At 32.3% G+C, this 20,172-nt stretch overlaps 1 protein-coding gene across 1 annotated transcript; it reads right to left on the minus strand.

Annotated features, from left to right (window-relative positions):
- Nucleotides 1-102: 102 nt before the first annotated feature.
- Nucleotides 103-20,066, minus strand: LOC148609882 (cleavage and polyadenylation specificity factor subunit 3-like). Its single transcript, XM_088541369.1, has 17 exons — nt 19,971-20,066; nt 19,529-19,592; nt 16,930-17,027; nt 16,330-16,458; nt 15,796-15,880; nt 14,455-14,547; nt 13,495-13,584; nt 11,417-11,567; nt 10,091-10,266; nt 7,785-7,943; nt 6,979-7,125; nt 5,988-6,140; nt 5,166-5,277; nt 3,285-3,478; nt 2,917-3,004; nt 2,008-2,171; nt 103-1,491 (listed from the first exon to the last, which is right to left on the minus strand). The coding sequence occupies exons 1-17, from the start codon at nt 20,045-20,047 to the stop codon at nt 1,381-1,383; spliced, it is 2,091 nt and encodes a 696-aa protein (XP_088397495.1). The 5' UTR covers nt 20,048-20,066; the 3' UTR covers nt 103-1,380.
- Nucleotides 20,067-20,172: the final 106 nt, after the last annotated feature.

The raw sequence follows: 20,172 nt of genomic DNA on the forward strand, positions 1-20,172 counted from the left end.
CGTAAAAGTAAACATAGTCATAAATGTAGATGTAATAAAATAAAAAAAAAAATCAATTTCAGTTAAATATTTTCATCAGAATTTCTTTTTAATAACAAATGGTGCATCATTGGAGATCTTTATTAACAAAGACAAAATATACAAAATGATTATACAACAATAGTACAAAACCTTAACAAGCTCTTCTAACATGATGTAGAGAACTTCCAACAATCTGGGTGGCTTAATGTCAACAATCTGGGTGGCTTAATGTCAACAATCTCGATGGCTTAATGTCAACAATCTGGGTGGCTTAATGTCAACAATCTGGGTGGCTTAATGTCAACAATCTGGGTGGCTGAATGTCAACAATCTGGATGGTTTAATGTCAACAATCTGGGTGGCTTAATGCCAACAATCTGGATGGCTTAATGTCAACAATTTGGGTGGCTTAATGTCAACAATCTGGTCACAAGCTCTTATAACATGATGTAGAGAACTTCCAACAATCTGGGTGGCTTAATGCCAACAAAATAAATTCATAATATTGAGACTCTTTTTGCGCAGAAAAAAATCTGATTTGTACCTGGTTTCATAAAAACTCTCAAACTGAGATTTTATTAAAATCTGACCTCTACTACAAATTTTACCAATCAAATTGACCGAAAATGAAGATTTGAGGAAATTTGAGATTAATTTCATGAAACCCAGGCATGATTTCCAGTTCTTAACCAATCAAATTACAGTATTGATAATTTAGAAATTATATCAGACTTCTGCTGTTAGTATTTTCTTGTCATGTACTTGTAACACCGAGTTTGTACAGAACATCAACTTATGTATTCAAATGAAGATCATCAAAAACTTATGATTTACAATTTCTTTCAACTGACATCCTTCTTACATTTAATGCTCCTGCATTAAAGGAAATTGTTAGGAGTACACAGAAAGCATGCAATTTAAATGAGTATCATTTGACAAAAAGAATTTAAATGTAACTTGAAGAAATACGAAATTGCAGGCAAGATGTGAATTATCAAAGGAAACCAATGTAGAATTCATGATTCATAATTCATCAAATACTTTTTATCTAGATGACAACTTGATCACATTTTCTTTAAAACATCATCATCAAATACAGAATTTTTTTTTTCATTTAAATGTATCTTTACCAGATCTTGTACATGCAAAAATTCATGTGATTTAGTTGAGTTATGCATGTATTACATTGAAGTACAACCTACATGTAGATCAATCTAAATGTATCAGATACTTTCCATATCACATGTACTGTCTTTGAACATCTTAACAATCGGACGACTTTATGTCAACTCTGCAAGCATTCCACCCCTATCCCAAGATATAGCTGCCATTTTATGTTCTAAACTAATTAGAATAGCATCACACTTGTAGGAACTCTGCATTTGCTTTCAATGGTGTCAAAGCTTGACACAGTTTAGAAACAGCTGTTTGTAAAACCTGTTGTAGAGTTTCATCTTCACATGTCACATCCTGGAAAGAAAGAGGGTAAGGTACATTTAGCTATGATATGGCAATTCATGTATATTAGGAAGTTTACACTCTCATTACTTTCATTTTTGCATTTTTAGGTAGGCATTGCAGAAAAAATTCATTACATGAACATTTCACCATGTAAATAAAATTAATATGCTCACTAGTGTATATCCCAACTTCATAGTGGGGAATGAAAGTGAAAGTACTTTCTACTAATGATATTTTCAAATTAAATGGTATTGACAATCATCAAATTCTTTCAATTATTTGATAAAACATACAATCAGAATGTTTTCTAGACAGGCAGTACCCAATCATTTGTAACATGACAGATGATTTGTTGTATAACCTCATTATCAGTGTGAATGACATTTGTCAATTTTACAGGAAACCCAAAAAAAGTCTCTGGATTCCTCGGGGAGATTGTTACAGCGTGTAACAAATAAAATGCAAATATTCCTTAAAAAATCATTTGTAACAACTGTATCAGATTAAACTTGTTTTACCACATACCAAAGACTCAATGTTGATAATGGCCGTTTTATTATCAACTGTCACTGTCATTCTGTCATTCTTGATGAGTTTACTGATGGCATTGGATCCAAACATGTCCCCTAACATCTCTAACAAACACTCCTGTACATGTCCCTTATCTACCTTCAATGCTGGCGGTACATCTACAATGTAAACATATAGAAAATGGGTCCCAAGGATCAATAGATTTTGGTAGTAATGTTTCCCATGATGAGAATGTTTGATGTTAATAGAACAAACCCTACTATGTACTATTCAAACATAAAGGATATTTAAATGTGCTAGCTCACATAAGCAACAGCATGTATGTAGGCACGTCACCACACTTGGACACATTATTCTGACGTCTAGCCAACCAGTCACTCTTAACTTGTAAACACCATGTGCTTACTGAAGAAGTCTTTGGTGTGACTTGGCCATGGAATTAACCCACAAGCTCCAACACCCAAGGCAAGCATGATACCACAAGACCATCCATAAAGTTGAATTAAAAGCAGTTAAAAGCATTGTGCACAGATAGAATTATACCTGATTTCTGTTTTTGGTCATGTGATTTAAAAATGCACCTTCCTCATAATTTTTTTTCCATCATAACAATGTGAAAAACACCATCATCACTTTTTTAGGGCAGTACAATTAAACACATATGAAATGGCTCCCTCCCTCACTGTTTGGCCCGAGAATCACAAACTTCATGTTAACTATTGTCACAATTTAATGTATTTGTTGACAATGAAGTCAATGTTTTGTCTTGGAATATGAAAAAAAAAGTTAAGGTTAATCTTGTATCCGCTGACAATTTTAAAAGTTCTTTGTTCAGTCAACAAATGAAGAAACAAGAAATACATTTTTTTCCTTTGAATATAGAAACAAGAATCAAATACTAACTTTTCTGTGGCATAGGGTCTGATTCAGCTCTGAGCACAACAGTCATTACAGCATCAGCATACATGTCTGCTACAGGGTTAGCCATCCACTGAAGAGAAATGGAAATAAAAAAATCCTACATGTACTGAGAGAAAATGAATTCAGTGTAAACCTAAAGTTTAATTTGAAATTAGGTGGGAACTTTCAAAATTTTAACTTTTGTAATGAAATGATATGTTCCAGATGTTTGGGCATTGAAAACCATAGTGCATCAGAACAGATGATTCTAATAAGCTCTTAATTGTACTTACGTAAACCAGTATATATATTACAACTAGACTTCATTAGAAACAAAGTTATGTTTTCATATGACGTCAGTTTTCACTAACCTCAACAATCACCATTCTTGCCTCAAACGTTATAGTGATACACTTAAAAACTTTGAGAGCTGGTTTCCCACCCATTTCACATTGTTCCAGGTCTCCAGATAACTGTTGTAGGTAATATCTAAGCAGTGGTAGGGTACCAGTATAACCTATACTGATTCTCTGTGTAATTGTACTCATTGCTAGATCAGTATAGTCTGGAAAGAGAAGAAAAGTACATATCCATTGAACTATCAATTATCGAACCATTTTGGACCAGAGTGCAGCAAGTGAGATTTTCTTTGGTGAAAATTCAAGATAGAAAAAAAATCACATTCATGTATAAATAAATGACATACATGTTCAACGAAAATATCCCACATTTAAAATAATATACTGTGACAGTACTTATCTTCATGGGGTACTGATTTTTGTGGATTTCATGGTTGACTAAAACCATGAAATTAAATTCCTGACAAATACACATTTTTTGTTTATTTGTTACGAGGGAATAAAAGAATCCACGAATCAACTATTTGATATCCACGAAAATTGATATCGATGAATAAATGTGCTTTTACAGTATATGATTTAGTATCACTTGTTTTTTGTTAATTTTTCATAAGTCTTGAAATGTGGTTTACTATGATTTCATATCAAGACAAAAGCTTAGTTTTATCCAAATCATTTGTTTGATACTGTGGAAGGATCCACAAATTCAAATTCATAACAGAATGCAAGGCTTTTGTGAGAAACTTATGAAGCTCAACTAATGTCTACAAATTCAAACTCCAGGGTTCTCAATAAGTTTTAAAGTAGGTGGGAGAAAATTAAAAATAGGTGGCACCGTGATCAGTAGGCGGGTGTACGGGAAAATTTTGAAAATCTAGAGTGCAGAAGGTGGCATCTAGGCTGTGTTGCACTTGTACTTGTAAAATTAAAAAAAAAAAAAAAATTTTGATCACTTATTCTTGATGCAAATATTCCCAATTTTTTATCCCATTTTGCTTAAATTTGAAAATTTATGTGATTTTTTTTTTATGAGAAGCAAAAGAGATCAGTCTGATCACACTAAAAAGATAACGTAAAGTCATTGAAAGATGTTGACATCTGTTTATACACACAATCTATCACTTTTTTTTAGTAAAATAATATGATATTTTTCTGTACTTGCACTGTGACATGCTTTGGTCCATGATGACAGGAAAAGTTGAACTGATTCTAAAATTTCCCACATACGGAATCCGTGATACGGAATCAGTACTGGGTTTGAAAAAAAAACAGATCACGCCCATTACAAAAGCGCCGAATTAACCATGATTAAAGTTTGTCTATTCATTCGTACTGCCGATCACGACAACAACAAAAAAATGAATTAATCAAGGAAACTAATCTGCATTACAATAAACACCGTAATCAAAGGTTTCTGACACAATTTTTTATGTATGAAACCTGAAATAACCAAATATTTTTTCTTCATTTAATTTTTTTTTTTGAGCAACAAAATAGCCAGCGCCAATGTCAAAATAGACAGTGAAATCGTCGGTCACCGGCACTTACTGAAAACCCTGAAACTCCAAACAGAATAAATAAAAATAAAGCTAATAAAATATTTAATTTTTGGGGATTAGTTGGTCTGTGCTTGACTGAATGACCGATTCTGGTGTGATACCTTTGGTTGTTAGCTGGACAAAGAGATTTAAATTTCATTTTAATTGATAGGTATCTAAATCTTTATCTTTTAGGAAATTTAAATCCTTTTCCAATTAAACTACCTAAGTTCATCAGGTTATGGTCAGTCTATCAAGAAAATGCCAACTTTATTCCCTGAAGATTACCATTTCAAGCACTGTAATGCTCATTAATGAAAGTCCACAGAAGTCATACTGGTTATTATTGACTTACTTGAAAGATCTGATGGATCCAGAATATGATAATTAAAATTTCTCTTCAACAAAATACCAGATATCCTCTTATTATCAAGCTTTGATTGGTCTTTAGCTAAACTTCCAACAACCTGTAATGTAAGAGATATGTGAGATCAGTTTTTGGGTAAAAGAAAAACCATTGCTTTAAAATTGTTTGTGCACATAAGATACCTAACAATTTCAAAGCATTACATGTCCCCTGAATATAACTAAAAGGTCATACAAATCCATTTGATTTTAAGCTTGAACTATTCACTTAACTCAGTGTATCTATCTGCACCATGAAAACTGATTTGTTCAATTTTTCATAGTTTTCTTTTCCTCTTTCGTCTACCCTGGACTTGATTTTTTATGAGCAACTCGGTGGGTGTTTCTAGGAAAGCAGAGGACGCTTACCCTATCAGGTTCACCTAGTCCATGCTTTCAGTTTTTAGTGGAGTCTGAGTTGCTCATTTACTTTTGTTACTTTGTATGTATTATTTTGGTTATTTTATGTTCTTTGTTGTGTGTGTCTGTTTTCCATGTCTGGTCTTTGTCCCTGGATTACATTCTTTTCATTTCCGCTAGAATCTTGCTTCCCTTGATTACTCTTGTAGTACATTTACAATAAAACAACAATCTTTCTTTTTTCAATGAAGAAAATTATAAATTAGAAATGAATACACACCATTCTATATTCATTTTTGTTTTGGCACATGTTTGGCAGATCGTTTAATGTCTGCTAACACAAATTTTTACATATGAAAATAAATTTTTAACAAAAACAATTTAACATGGATATATAGATTATGAAACCAACCTTTGCCATTTTCTCTCCTCTGAAGTAGAGCTCCACGGGTACTGTATTTCTTGGATTATGGACCTGTGGTTGATATTCTGTGTCATCCTCATACTCTCGTACCAGAGCTGCCTTTAACCTAGACATTTCATTCTGTTCTCCATGGACTAATACCTAAAGATAAACAATAAAAACTACAGATCAGCTAAACAAATATCCATATTCCCAATTTTCAAAGTGACAAAGGGCATAAACTCATCATTGTAAATGAAACCTGTCAAAATAATAGTTGTACTGAAAAAAAGCATTCTTAAAAATTTTCAAGTATTGTTAAGCATTTATGGAAAAACATGTGACAGACAGACAGACAGACAAAAAGATATGACAACTGCTCAATACCTGGTACATTGAGCAGGGGGTATAAAAAAAGATAAATTTAAATTTGTATATGAAAAGATATACATGTAAACATTTCTTTATTTTCAAGGCCCTAATGGAGTGTTGTATGTTTTGAAGTTTTTTTGTGTTAATTTGTTCTACATGTGTTTCCTTTCATTGATCTGGGTGTAGTCTCACAATTTCCCCATGTTTCTATATTTGGTATTGTTACATTTTTATATTTAAATATCAAGTAGCAGTCATTTTACTAATATCAGACACATACATTGTATATGCTAATCAATACTGCTAATTCAAAAACAGTTACAGACTGCATAATCAGTCTTACACATAGTTTGAAAAGTAGTTATTGCAGTTTTGAAATAAAGTCATATAGCTTATGAATAGAAACTTTTCAAGAGTTATCTTTCTTGATTTGGTTGATTTAACTAGGACATGACTGTATGGTTTTCTTCAAAATCAGGATCTGTATGCAGATAGAACTATAACTAAATAAAAATATGGTGTATTTAGACCCAAAAGCATTGATTGTTCAATGGAAATTACTTCACCTTTTGAATTTTGTACAATTGGCAGTGTCTGAATTTTTTATGGATTAGTACTTAAAACTTACAATATGAGCAGGTTTGAGTGTCCTTATAAATTCACTGGTCTGTTTGTAGTCTGTATGGGCTGAGAATGAGATATAATCTACAGAACATTTGAGTGGTAACCTGGCACCTGACATAGTAACAATGTCCTCTGGTTCTGAGAGTATATGCTGGAAAATAAATTAAAAGCTTTATGATGCAAGTCTTATACTTTTTCTTCAGTAAACATACAGTTTTGCTCCAGAAAAATACATGTATACATCCTGATTTATGAATAACTGCATTTCAGCTGGCACTATGTAAGTACATACTTCATATGTTCAGTGTGAAATAGTGATTTTGTTATTGTATACCAACTACTGTTAATGTATCAATTTTCACTGTTGCTAATCTTATCAGATTCTGTCAAGTTTTGGACATATTTGCGGGTATCAATTTTCGTTGTTTAAAGCAATGACTAGTGTTACACATTAATTACTAAATATGCATACCTTTCAAAAGATACATTGAACCTTTTCAGAGAGAACTTTAGTTTATTAATGAATAATTGATCTCCAGAGTATTTACTATTATCTAACAGTGGTACTGTATTGTCTTAATAGTGTTTGCACAGTTACGACACGTTTTTTGCATCTATATTAACAATATGTTATGATGTCATATTATTTCTAATCATTGTATAATAGCAAGGGCATCAAATTTTAAGTTCAGTGCCATTTTTTTTCCTTTGTTTTTGCTCTCGACAAAAAGCAAGAAAATGAATTCAAGTCTCCCCACCACCAATTTAACAACAACAAAAAAAACTTTGTTTTTATAGTATAAAATGTACCTTAGCAAGTGTACCTTCCACACAATAACCAGCAATTATACATCCATTTCTCTTGTCTGTACACCAATTCTCAAACAGTTCCCTGGATAGACCACTCTGCATCATACCTGGGCTGGCCAGAACTACTGATGGTCCAATATCCTCAAAATGTTCCATACTCTAATATACATAAAAAAGTTCAATAAAAATCAGTGAGCTATTTTAACTGGAAGTTGGTAACTAGCAGCAATCAAAATTATTAACAACATACAACTCATTAAAGCAATGCTGCAAACCAATATCAAATCACCCATGCCAAAGGAAGCCAATATATTTGACAGTAACTTCTCAAAGCATTTAAAACCATAAGACCTGTTACAAACAGGAAGCTAATATAAGACTGAAGCCAGTATTCCTAACAATGTGTTCTAATCAATATGAAGCTAGATCTAGATACCAAATTTGAAATCAATTAGGTAAGTAGTATCCAAGATAACTAAGACATAATTCAGACAGACAGACTATAGGAAGCAAGACATACAGTCATGGTGATTCTTATATAATACCATCCAATAGTTCAGAGTAGGTGTATTCAATCATTTTGAGAAACGCATCTATGCAACAGTGTTTCTGGATTTGTAAACATGTTTTAAGTATCAATATTAAGTTGCATGCATTGTAATGCTATATACAACCAAACTGTACATGAAGTTGGACAGCAACCAAAATTGTTTACAACTTATTTCCCATCCATGCAAAGTCACACACCAAATTTGAATAACCCATCCTAGGAGAGGAGGTAATTTTAACAAAAATTGGAGAAACAGTTGGATGGAGAAGGTGGTTCCAAATTACTATACTCTTGTTTAATGGAGGTACAATAAACATTTCTTGTATTTAACAAATTAGTATGTATAACAATTAAAAATCCTGAAGTGTTGAACAGAAATATGGTTATAAAGAAGGAGAGATTAGCATATTATAAATACATGTCAATATTCAGAAAAAAAACATTAAAATTAGGATTGAACAAGCATTCTGACAGTATTACTGATGCAATACAGTGTCCCCTTTCGGCCTTTGAACTCATTGACTTTATGAGATTTTTTTTATATATGTGAACTAACAATGGATGGTGTTATTTTTTAACAATCAAGAGAAAATAACTCTTGAACAGCAAAAGCAAATTCCATCAAAATCAAACCTGAGCTTCATTTTACAGTAGATAATAACATTTTTGCATTACAGAAAGCTGCATAAAGACATTCTCTTTCTATCACCTGGAAAGTTGAAAAAAAAAACTTTGTTATTATGAATTAAAGGGCAAATAACTCTAGAATGACAGCAGCAATTTGCATCAAAATAATGAAACATAAAATTGTATGTAATTTTCTATGTCAAAGGGCTATAAGTTCCATATAAACAATTTTGCTGCAATAATATTTAAATTTAATTTGTAAATTGTCATGATATGACAAGCTAACAAATATGAAATCAATTGGATGAGGCATTACAAAAAAAGTCTGGAAAACATAAAATTTTATGAAATTTTCTATGTCCAACGGACACAACTTCTGTAAAAATCATTCAACAGTAACATCATTCGAACTTAACTTGTAACTTGTCATGATAAGACTATATACCAAATATGAAATCAATTGGATGAGGCATTACAAAAAAAAGTACAGAAAACATAAAATTTCATGAAATTTTCTATGTCCAAGGGCCATAACTTCCGTAAAAATCATTCAACCGTAAGGTCATTCAAACTTAACTTGTAACTTGTCATGATAAGACTATATACCAAATATGAAAACAATTGGATGAGGCATTACAAAAAAAAGTCCAGAAAACATAAAATTTCATGAAATTTTCTATGTCCAAGGGCCATAACTTCTGTAAAAATCGTTCAACCATAACGTCATTCAAACTTAACTTGTAACTTGTTATGATAAGACTATACACCCAAATATAAAATCAATTGGATGAGGCATTACAGTCCGGGTAACCAAGTGTGACTGACGGACTGACAGACAGACGGGACGACAGACAGAGTGCAAACCTAAGAATCCTTCGGCATTTGCAGAAAGGGGACAAAAAGAGACTCCAGGGAGTCATACATGTACTACTCTCATATATAGATACCTGACTGTAAAAAAAGGTATTTTTATGACAGGAAAATGCAGCCTTTACTCTTCAAATTTGTGATGAAGGAAGCTGTAAACACCAAGTGATAGCATTAGCAAACACTGAACTTTAGATCCAGGTTATCTTTAAAGTGGAATTCTGTTCAAACCTCAGAAAACATGTCAGAAAACAAAACAAACCTTGAGATTTGAGATGTGTTTGAAGACAAATGGGTTACTAATACTGATCTGTCTTTTGATTTTGTCATTCATTGCATTGATGTAGGTCTGGTAAACTGTCATACATTTCTTGGCTAATGATGAAGCATAGTAAATAGGAATGTCATGTAACTCTGGGTGATTACTCCAGTATTCATCTACAAAGTAATGAAATTCCTTCATTGCTCAAAACTATATATACATATGAAAAATAAAATAATGAGAAATGAATGAGTCTTATATCTTACTATTTTTCATGTAAGAATAGATACAAGAAGAAGTTGCGCACGTTGTTGTGATAGGCATACTCTCACTCATAAAGAAACTTTATATCGGAGAGCATTCAAAATAGTTTATCTCATTTATATAAACCCACACACTAAATTTATTACATCAATCCATCCTTTGGGAGTCAAAATTTTTGTGTTGAAAATTTTCTTTATCATTCCATGTTATAAAACATGGCAAAGTCCCATGAAACAGGAAGTTGATATCAGTGCTTTTTGTAAATAAGGGTGCAAAGAAGACACAACAACTGTGCAAAGAGGAGTGAAATTGCTTTGCCAGATTCTATGAAAGAACAGTGCATCAAATCATTTAGAGAATTATCTTACACAAACCTAACTATATCCAGTATAACATAACACATACTGCCTGTAGTTGAGAGAGGTATACCAGATCACAACATTCAGAAAAGAATATGACCCTCGACTTCGTCTCCAGACATATGCTTCCTTTGTGTGGTAATCTAGTATATTATACTTCACATTAAATTCTAGAATTTTGATTGGATAAAAGGATAAGTAGTATTCCAGTATACCTCCCTTCCTTTGAGTATACCACCCTTGATTCGAGTATACTACCCTTGATTCAAGTATACCACCCACTCTGACCGGAAATGCATCTTGTCCTAACTGTTGCGCAGTCCGGTATTACTGTACATTTTCTATTTCCGCCCAAAGCAAAAGCACCAGATGACAGTTACAATGGCTTTTGCCGAGGTTAATGAAGATGCAATTAATGAACTCATAGCAAACAAGGACGCCAAAGAAACCCAGTGAATTGTACTACGTCTCGGGCGATATTCTTCCTTCGTGTGGTAATCCAGTATACCACCCTCAATTGCAGGCAGTATGTGTATAATACCACCCTCAAATGCAGGCAGTATGTGTATAATACCACCCACTCATTGAGTGGGGGTATTATTTGGTATAAATATATTCAATTCAATGCTGGAGTGATTACATTAAAATTTGAATTTACATGTACATTCATTGTATGCTCAAGAAAGAAAGCAACACTCTTTACCTAATATAAGTAATAGTTCTTGTGCTCTACCAAGGGCAAACACAGGTATAAGACACCTTCCACCCCTACTGACTATATCATGGACTAGTCCAGTAAATCTTGCCTCCCTGTCTTCCCTCTTTTCATGAATGTGTGTACCATATGTAGATTCCTGCAATCAAAAGGCAGTTTCACTGTAAATGTAGTACTTTTGAAATGTGAAATTTTTGCAAATACCTAATGTTTCATAACCTGTGAAAATAAATATGTTTAAAAAAATAACCAAAAAAAGTTGCATATAATCTTTTTTTTATTTGTTTTTGGTAGTCAGGATTTTACACAATACCCTTACATCACCACCTGACTGGTGTACAGGGAGTAAATAAAAAGGAAATATATTCTATTTCCATTCTCACATCATTCACCTACCACTTATTCATTATAATGTATACGTTTGGACTGCAATATATCCAAATAACAGAAATTCAATGTATTCTTTTGTGCTACACTGACTTTACAAAGGAAAGTTGGGTTCAACAAGTTGTGAATAGCAGTTTTCATTACTCAAACTAAAGACTACTATTACATCATTTCGATGTTAAGATTAGTCCCTTCTTAAAGCTGCATTAGCTGTCATTTTCGTAAATTTTTGTTTCTGTTGAAATATACCTTAACTTTGAATCATTTCTACTAAATTGTACTTTTTCTGTGTAACTTCATTTGAAATCCACAAGTAAAATGCATTAAATACATGAAATAGGTGTCTATATATTTATTGCCTTGCAAGACAAAAAATCGACCTAGATAAATCTGTATGCATGTAACTTCTTGTGACCTTAATCCACACATGTGCTTTAACAGTCGCTTCTTTAAAAACAAATCTGATTGCAAAGCGAAAGTAGTTATTCAACGGTAAAGAAGACCGACGGACTCTAGCCATAAAAGAAAAAAGTTTGAATATAATGCAAGGATCCTTTTTGAAATTTACCTATTGTGACATAATGTGGCTCAAATATGATCATTATTTATTTGAAAACTAATCAAGAAGTAGATGAAATGAAAACAAGACATGTGCTTACCTGTGTATCCCTTATTGTTATTTTTTTACAAAGGTTAAAGTATTTTTAACCCAGGTGAATATCCTGTCAGCAATCTCCGGAAGTAAAGGCGAAAAATAATTAGGTCAGAGTAATCGATCTTGAATCAGCAAAATTCAGTACAATTAAAACTGAACAGATTTGTCAGCTAATACAGCTTTAAGTATCAATATTATGTTTTAGACACAGATACAAACAATCTAATCTAAATGATACAAATTTGCAGAAAGTTGATGCAGAAAAAAAAACAAACAAAAAACAAACCAGAAAATATTTGGAGAACAATGACACACCAATTCCAAATTTATTCCAGACAATGCTTCTCTAACTAAATTTGTATCCTTCATTAAGCCCCTCGCACAATAATAGGTAAAACTACTTTGAACAATAGTATGGTATAATAAATCCATCAAGACAAAACATCATAAAATTATACCTTGTTGTGAATAGTGTTTTACTGTTTTAGGATGAGGAAGGTGAAACCTTAAACGCTCCCAAAAAATCATATAAATTCAAACACCTTAATCATGTCATAATTTTTTGTTATTGGTAAAATGTGTAATGATATATGGTTTTTATTGTCCTCGTGCAATATCCTATTGTTATGGTCTAAAACATGTATGGGCCGAAATGTCCAGTTTTGGTAAGAAACTGTGGGTTGCCATGGTCCGAAATGTCTTTGGGACGAATTGTCCTGTATCGATTACGTAATTTTCGTAAACATTCTGGTGCCATGTTTTGACCATCCCTATCGTAGAAAAAACTAAGATTCGATTTGTATTTAATCATTGAAGCTAGTTAATGTTTCCTAGACTGGTGTGGTCCTCAATTGCATTTACCAAGTATATAAAAATGAAGCTGCCATTACACTGTTTTTAAGCTCCCGATTTTACATGTCTCAAAACGGATACTGATGTTTTTTTTTTGCCTATAGGTATGCAGGACCCAGTTGATAAAACAGCCATTTATGCCCCCTTCGGAAGCGTAATAAAAAAGTCTTACCACAATTAAAATATCTGGATGAACATTTGGAATTTCTGCCTGCATTAAATGTCTGTCTTCCTGCCTGGAAAAGTCTCCTGTATATAGAACCTGGAGTATAAAATAATGTACATAAAATATATTATCTGCTTGATCATAGTAAACTTGATAATATTACTCATATTTTTCAAAAATAAACTAGAAAAATTGTGAGCAAACCTCCCTACATGACACTCAGGAATCTGATGTTGCTTCATTCTGATATAAAATCCACAAAATGGCATACCTATACATGTATAAGGCTTCCAACAAAATATCAGCATGATCAGGTGGATGTGATAAGTAAAATGTAGTCACAGAGAAAATTGTAACCAAAAAAATGTGGAAGGACAAATGGACAAACTGATTGACAGAAAATTTCAAAATTGTATAAATAACAAATTTACTTGCACACTATAGGGCTGGGTCTCTCTTTTTGAAAGGAGTTTGAAGTTACATGCCATTTATTCAACCAATGAGCTTTTAGAATGTATGCAAAAGTGAACTTGTTTTTAGGAGAGTTCTAATTATACTTTCCTCCTTTCTTTGTACATAAAATATACATTGTAACTGACTCAAGTTAAATATTTTATAAGTTCTTCATGAAAAACCACTTTTTGTGAAATGTAGGGAAATTCCAGTTTTTAGCTCATTAACTTCTAGGAATGGGTGTTGCACTGCAAGGTAGTAAACATCCTATGATATTTTCAGAGCTGTAAGTGTACACATGCTGCATATAGGTAATATATAGTCTTCTTCAGGCTTAACTGAAGGTAGAAGCTTCATAACACATTGAACTTAGTGAAATTAACATTGGAGCCTATGGGAAATGATATTGGTGGTCTGTAGCCTTAAAAAACTTCGTCAACATCCTCCAAAAAAAATTTAAGTTTTTGACGGAAAACTTTGAGTTAAATAAAATAAGTATTTTATTTTACTTACCTTGACTCCAGCAATTTCTATCATAAACATAGCAGCGCCAAGAACATGTCCTGCTGTGTAACACCAAAATCTGATCCCATTAACATCTACTTCCTACAAGTAAAATAAACATGAATCGTTTAAGCCAAAAAAAAAAAAAAATTATTTGTAACAAATTTTCTGATTGGTTGGTTCTTTTCGGGAAAGTAAGATTATTTTGTAGAGCCTAGTTTGATATTGTGACATTATCATTGTTGATGGGTTCACACTCCACAACTCATATAATTCCCACAAAAGTAACTAAACTTTGCCTCTAACGGGACTAATACCCCCAGTAGCCTGTTGAGACTTGTATATTTGGGGATTAATGTGGACACATTTTTTATGGTGGATAATCTAACACTTTTGACACTCAATTTGCTGCAATTTCTAGAACAACCAACTCCATACAGCAATCAGTACTAGTTCTTTTTATTTTTTAAAGAACATATCAGGCCAATTTTTGCTCAGAAACAAGTAAGTCCAATGGCCGTCATTTCTATAATTTTTGTCCAAACATAATAATTGTGACAATATGTGCATCTGCATATGGTAATCTAACACTCCAATAAATTTCACAACAATCCTGCAAGTAAATAATGAGGAGTTGCTGACAACACATCAGACAAAGTTTTGCTGAAATATGCCTCAGTTCCAATGGTCATCATTTCCACAATTTTTTTCTAAAATAAATTCCTGACAATAAGCACACCCCAATATGGTAATTTAACGGCCCATTAAGTTTTGTAACAATCCTGCACGTAGCAAGTCATGGAGGAGGAGTTGCGGACAAATGCGTCGGACCAATTTTTGCTGAAAAATGCCGCAGTTCAATAGCCATCATTCCTATGATTTATGTCCTAACATGAAAGTATGCACATCTCAATATGATAAATTAGCAAGAGTAGTGCTCAATGTATCAGACCAAGTTTTTCTGAAAAATACCTAAGTTCAACAGCCATTTTTGTCCAAACATAAAAACCGGAAAATTCTGACAGTATGCATATCTTCATATGGTTATATTGCATGATCCCAAAGAGTTTCATAACGATGTTGCAAGCTGCTTAGCAAATAATTGGACAGACAGACATGGTGAAACATATATACCCCCAAACTGTTTGTGGGGGGTATAACAATGTTTTGATTAAGATTAAGTGAATGGACCCTGTCAGAAAAATACTGGTTATGATATGTTTTATAGTTTAATTTGAATTCTCCAAACTAAACAGCTAAAAAATCAACCTGTCATCAAGGCTCAGGTGCTATGATCTATGTTCTAATCTATCCTCCCTCAAATTCTAGCATTTTTTAGCAATTACATACCTGATGAAAATTAAGAGTTTCAATTTTATCCATGCTCTTTTCAATATCACTGTCAGCATACAGCATATCTTCTGTGGCAATGTTACTGAAATAATAGATCAATAACATTCATATCACAAATATTATATGATAACTAAATGGAAAGAGAGAATAACCAAAAAAAAAATGAGTGCAGAAACCAAATGTTTCACCAGAGCACAGAAAGTGTTCCCTGCAGGAGTTAAATACCAGCATTCTAATTGTGAATTATCAGATATTTGTTATTCTTAATTATTACTAAATGTAAAACTCATTAATCAAGACAATTTTCTTGCAATAAAACTGACATTAAGAATCTGGTGTAATTTTTTTTCTAATCTCCTACTGCATGGGTAATTTGAAATCTAAAAACTATTAATATACCTGTGTAGAAAACTTACAAATTATTTAACATAGTTTTAATTCTTACATGTACAAGTTAATTGTTAACTTAATAAATTTAGAACTGCTGGAATTGATTTAGCTCTTATTTTAAATGTTTTGTCTTAAATTTACCTGACTTTAACATAATCTGAAAGCAGCCATCTATAAATTGCTTTTGAGGCATGGGTCATGAAACAACGTCCTTTAAATGCTGTTTTCTCTAGAAAGTATGGTAAAGCACCACAGTGATCTAAATGGAAACTGAAAAATAAAACCAAACATTATAAGCAAAACAATAAATATGATATTTAATCAACAGTATGAGAAGTTAGGTGATTTAGTACGCATAAATTGTATAACAAGTATGTAACACAGGAAAGACCCAGAACCCAATGCTAATAGACATTTTGCTCCCTCCAAAGTTTTTCCTACATGGTCAAGTTGTATGTCTATTTAAGCCTGGTTTAACTAAAATCACTTTCAATGTTTATGTTATCTATATATAGCTATTTGAAATCAAAGTATCCATTGGGAGTCAAGATAATTGTCATGAAATTCGGTCAGATAAAAGAACACATGGATAGACAAGGCGATTCCAATATACCACCCAATTGTTGAGCAGGGATATAATTATGTAGTAGAAATCAGTTATGAATAAGAATCATTTATAGCTTTTCACTTTCATATAAAGTTTGGGTTCAGAAAAAACATTTCTTTGGTCAAAGTACTTACTGACTAATAAGTAATAGATCAATATCCTCGACATCAACCAGATCTAAGTAAGGAAGGGAGGCAACTCCATGTAATCCAGGATGAATACCACAATCCAGCTGTAAGAAGAAATACTCACCAATTATATTTTGCTAAATACTTATGAAATATCTAATGCAAGTATATTAAGTATTCTTTTAGAAAGCATATACATGTAATAATGAGAATAGGTATGGAGTATACGTCAAAGAGACAACAACCCCACCGTGATGAAAATGTCATTCCGTGGCTACCCATTGGTGTTCAATGAATGACGAGGAAACCCTCATCCTAAACATATTTTTCATATAAATTTTACACTGTTGTTAATGTTTAATATGTGTAATATAAGTTATTTCAGAACTAATGATACTACATGTACATGTATATGCATCCATACATTTAATTAGTCTCATATATGTAATTGATCGGAAATGAATCAGTCATTAGGACCTTCATTAACAACAATTTTTCAAATTGGAAAGGGTTTGATTGGGGTCCAGTACGTAACCTGCCCTTTTTTTCCTAAAGCAACAGTAGAAGTAATTACTGAACATCATTCATTATTCATTAAGATCTGCATGTACAAATAAGTCTTATAACCCTTTATATGGGAATATATTTTCTTTAGGATACACTGAAGTGTTAATTTCAACTGTTCTTCAGACTTGATTACTTTGCAACAAGACCTCAACTGCACTAGCTAAGGCCAAATAAAAACGTATGTGTGTTTCCTGTTTCAAATCTGAAAAAAATAAGGTTGATAGGTAGGCTTTTCTTTTTTTTTTCTTTCTTTCTTTTTTTTTAATTAAAAAAATAGCCATTGTTAGTCTAAATACAAAAAGAATACCTGTTTTATACATTGTAAATTTCAATTTGCTGTATATGTGTTTAAAGGAGGAACCGCTCATCAGCAGCATTTAAATCAAATACGTAGGAAGATCATAATCAAAATAATGATTTAATACAAGAAGTACTCAATATTTTTAAATTTGGAGAACTTTAAGATTTCATAAATAGGGTAAATGAAATATGATATAATTTGTGATGTATGTGCTACATAGTGTTTTCATTTATAACCATGATTTCTTTTCTATTATCCATGTGGTTACATTTAAAGAATTTTACTGCCAAGAGACTTGTAACTTGTAGATTGGATGCGGCCTGCAACATTTACCCCGCAACATTTGCTACCTGCTAATTTTCAAAAATTAGAGCCAAAATGGGTGCCAAAAAAATTTATTGTATTTTTTAAGATATGACACTTAGTTAGTCGACTGATGAGTTATCTTTGTCAATTCAACAAAATAACCCCAATAATGTCATACATGTACCCAAGAAACACTCTTGATGCATGTATACAGCAGGTTTTTAGCTCTAGTCTTAGTCACGATCTAAAGCCATTAGTCATTTTTTATATGCAAAATAATAAAGTACTTCTCCAGAAATAGGTGTTTTATTTCCATCAAGGATTTTATATTACTATGCACATATAGACATGTTGACCCTTATCCTTTGTGGTCTAATTAAATTTATCTAAAATTATGATTTGATTTTTTGTCTATAAATTTTCAACTGGATTCTTTTATCAGGTGATAAAATTTCTAGCAAACTATTATGGACCATTAATTATGTTCCTTTAAGATTATCCCTTGTACTCCTACTTGATTTTAGAACCATTATTACTTAATGTCGTCAGTATTTCTTCAATTACATTTTGGGAATCCCTATTTTCCTGCCAAAAAAGTGTAAACAAATGTCATCCATTTTCTTTTATCAGTTCTTGCATTTCGAAATGTTTTATACACTTCCTGATGGAATAATCATTGTTAATTGGATTTAATTTATTCTGTTATAAGGTAAATCCGATTCTGATTGCATCATATAGTTTAAAAGGGCTGTGAAGCCTGTACATAGCCACATGCACATGGTCATGATTGTGTTTACCTTTGACCAGATTATGAGTTTTGATTGGCTCAATAATATATTTACATCTGATTGACATCTCCCATGATGATATTGTGAGTCACGACCACCTGGTCTAATTACATTTGATTGGTTTCAGTCGTAAATTGTTTTTGGTCATTCAACTATGACCAGGTGTCAAGACAATTGTATAACAAGAGAGAATATCTGTTTCTGTCAAACATTGGCATAACCCTTCTCTGTATCCGTTTCAATTGTCAAGGGAGTAATCGTAGGTATCGTAAAATAACGACTTGGTTATTCAGGTAAGTATTGGCAAAGCCCAGTGCGATCCAAATATATAAATGCTGGAATGATATCCGAGTAACTCCCCAAATTTCCAATTTTTGCCGAAAAAAATGCTAGGGTCGGCAATTCGCCTTTAAAAAATAGGGTCGGTTGGGAAACCAGAAACACACTTATTTTTTTATTTGGCTTAACATGAATAAATATTTGTAAAAATTAGATGAAATTTTGCAAATATCTTAACATGCAGATAGGATATTTTTTATATGTTTCAGATTAGGCTATCAGATAAAAAAAAATGTTTTCAATAAACATTCAAGACATACATATACATGTTACAACATAGTTAACAGGAGTAACTACAAATTACCATTATCTTTTTCCCTTTGAACTGTAATATATGGCATGATCGACCAACTTCTTGTCCCGAGCCTCTGTAATGACAAGTTAACTGTGGTTAAAAACATATTTTGCATTATTCTAATATGAGTTTTGACTTAGCCTATGAGAGAAGAAGCTATTTTCATAATTTTGACTCCAATAACAATCTCGTAAACAGTAATATAAGTTAAAAAAGTTGAAATTGAAGATAAAATCTTTTATATTCAAGTAAGCATAATGGTGATCACAGTCACAAAGATTCAAGACACGACAAGAGGCAAAAAGGCTCTGGCGAGTCTGGCCCCAGTACTGGCAGTAGGCAGTATGGTACATGCATGATGCAAGTTGATTTAAGAGTTATAATGAAGATTGGTGAAACAGCTCAATCTTATCATTTAGAAAAAGATAACAAAAATCTACACAGCCCTTACAAAGGTTTAATGATAAGTTGGTCGCTGTCCTCTCCACCGGCAACCAAGCCTTGGTTCTCTGTCTCACTTGCAGCCATTTTTTTGATTGGAGGAAATATCTATAAAATACCGAAACGAATTACTGTAGATCTTATTTTTTAAATATAATACTAATAGATTATCTCTTGAATAAAAGAAATTAGTCTTTAATATTTGATATGAA

Source organism: Perna viridis, chromosome 8 (assembly GCF_037379345.1).
Source record: "Perna viridis isolate PV_CMFRI_1.1 ecotype Kerala chromosome 8, ASM3737934v1, whole genome shotgun sequence".
In the NCBI taxonomy this organism is placed as follows: Eukaryota; Metazoa; Mollusca; class Bivalvia; order Mytilida; family Mytilidae; genus Perna; species Perna viridis.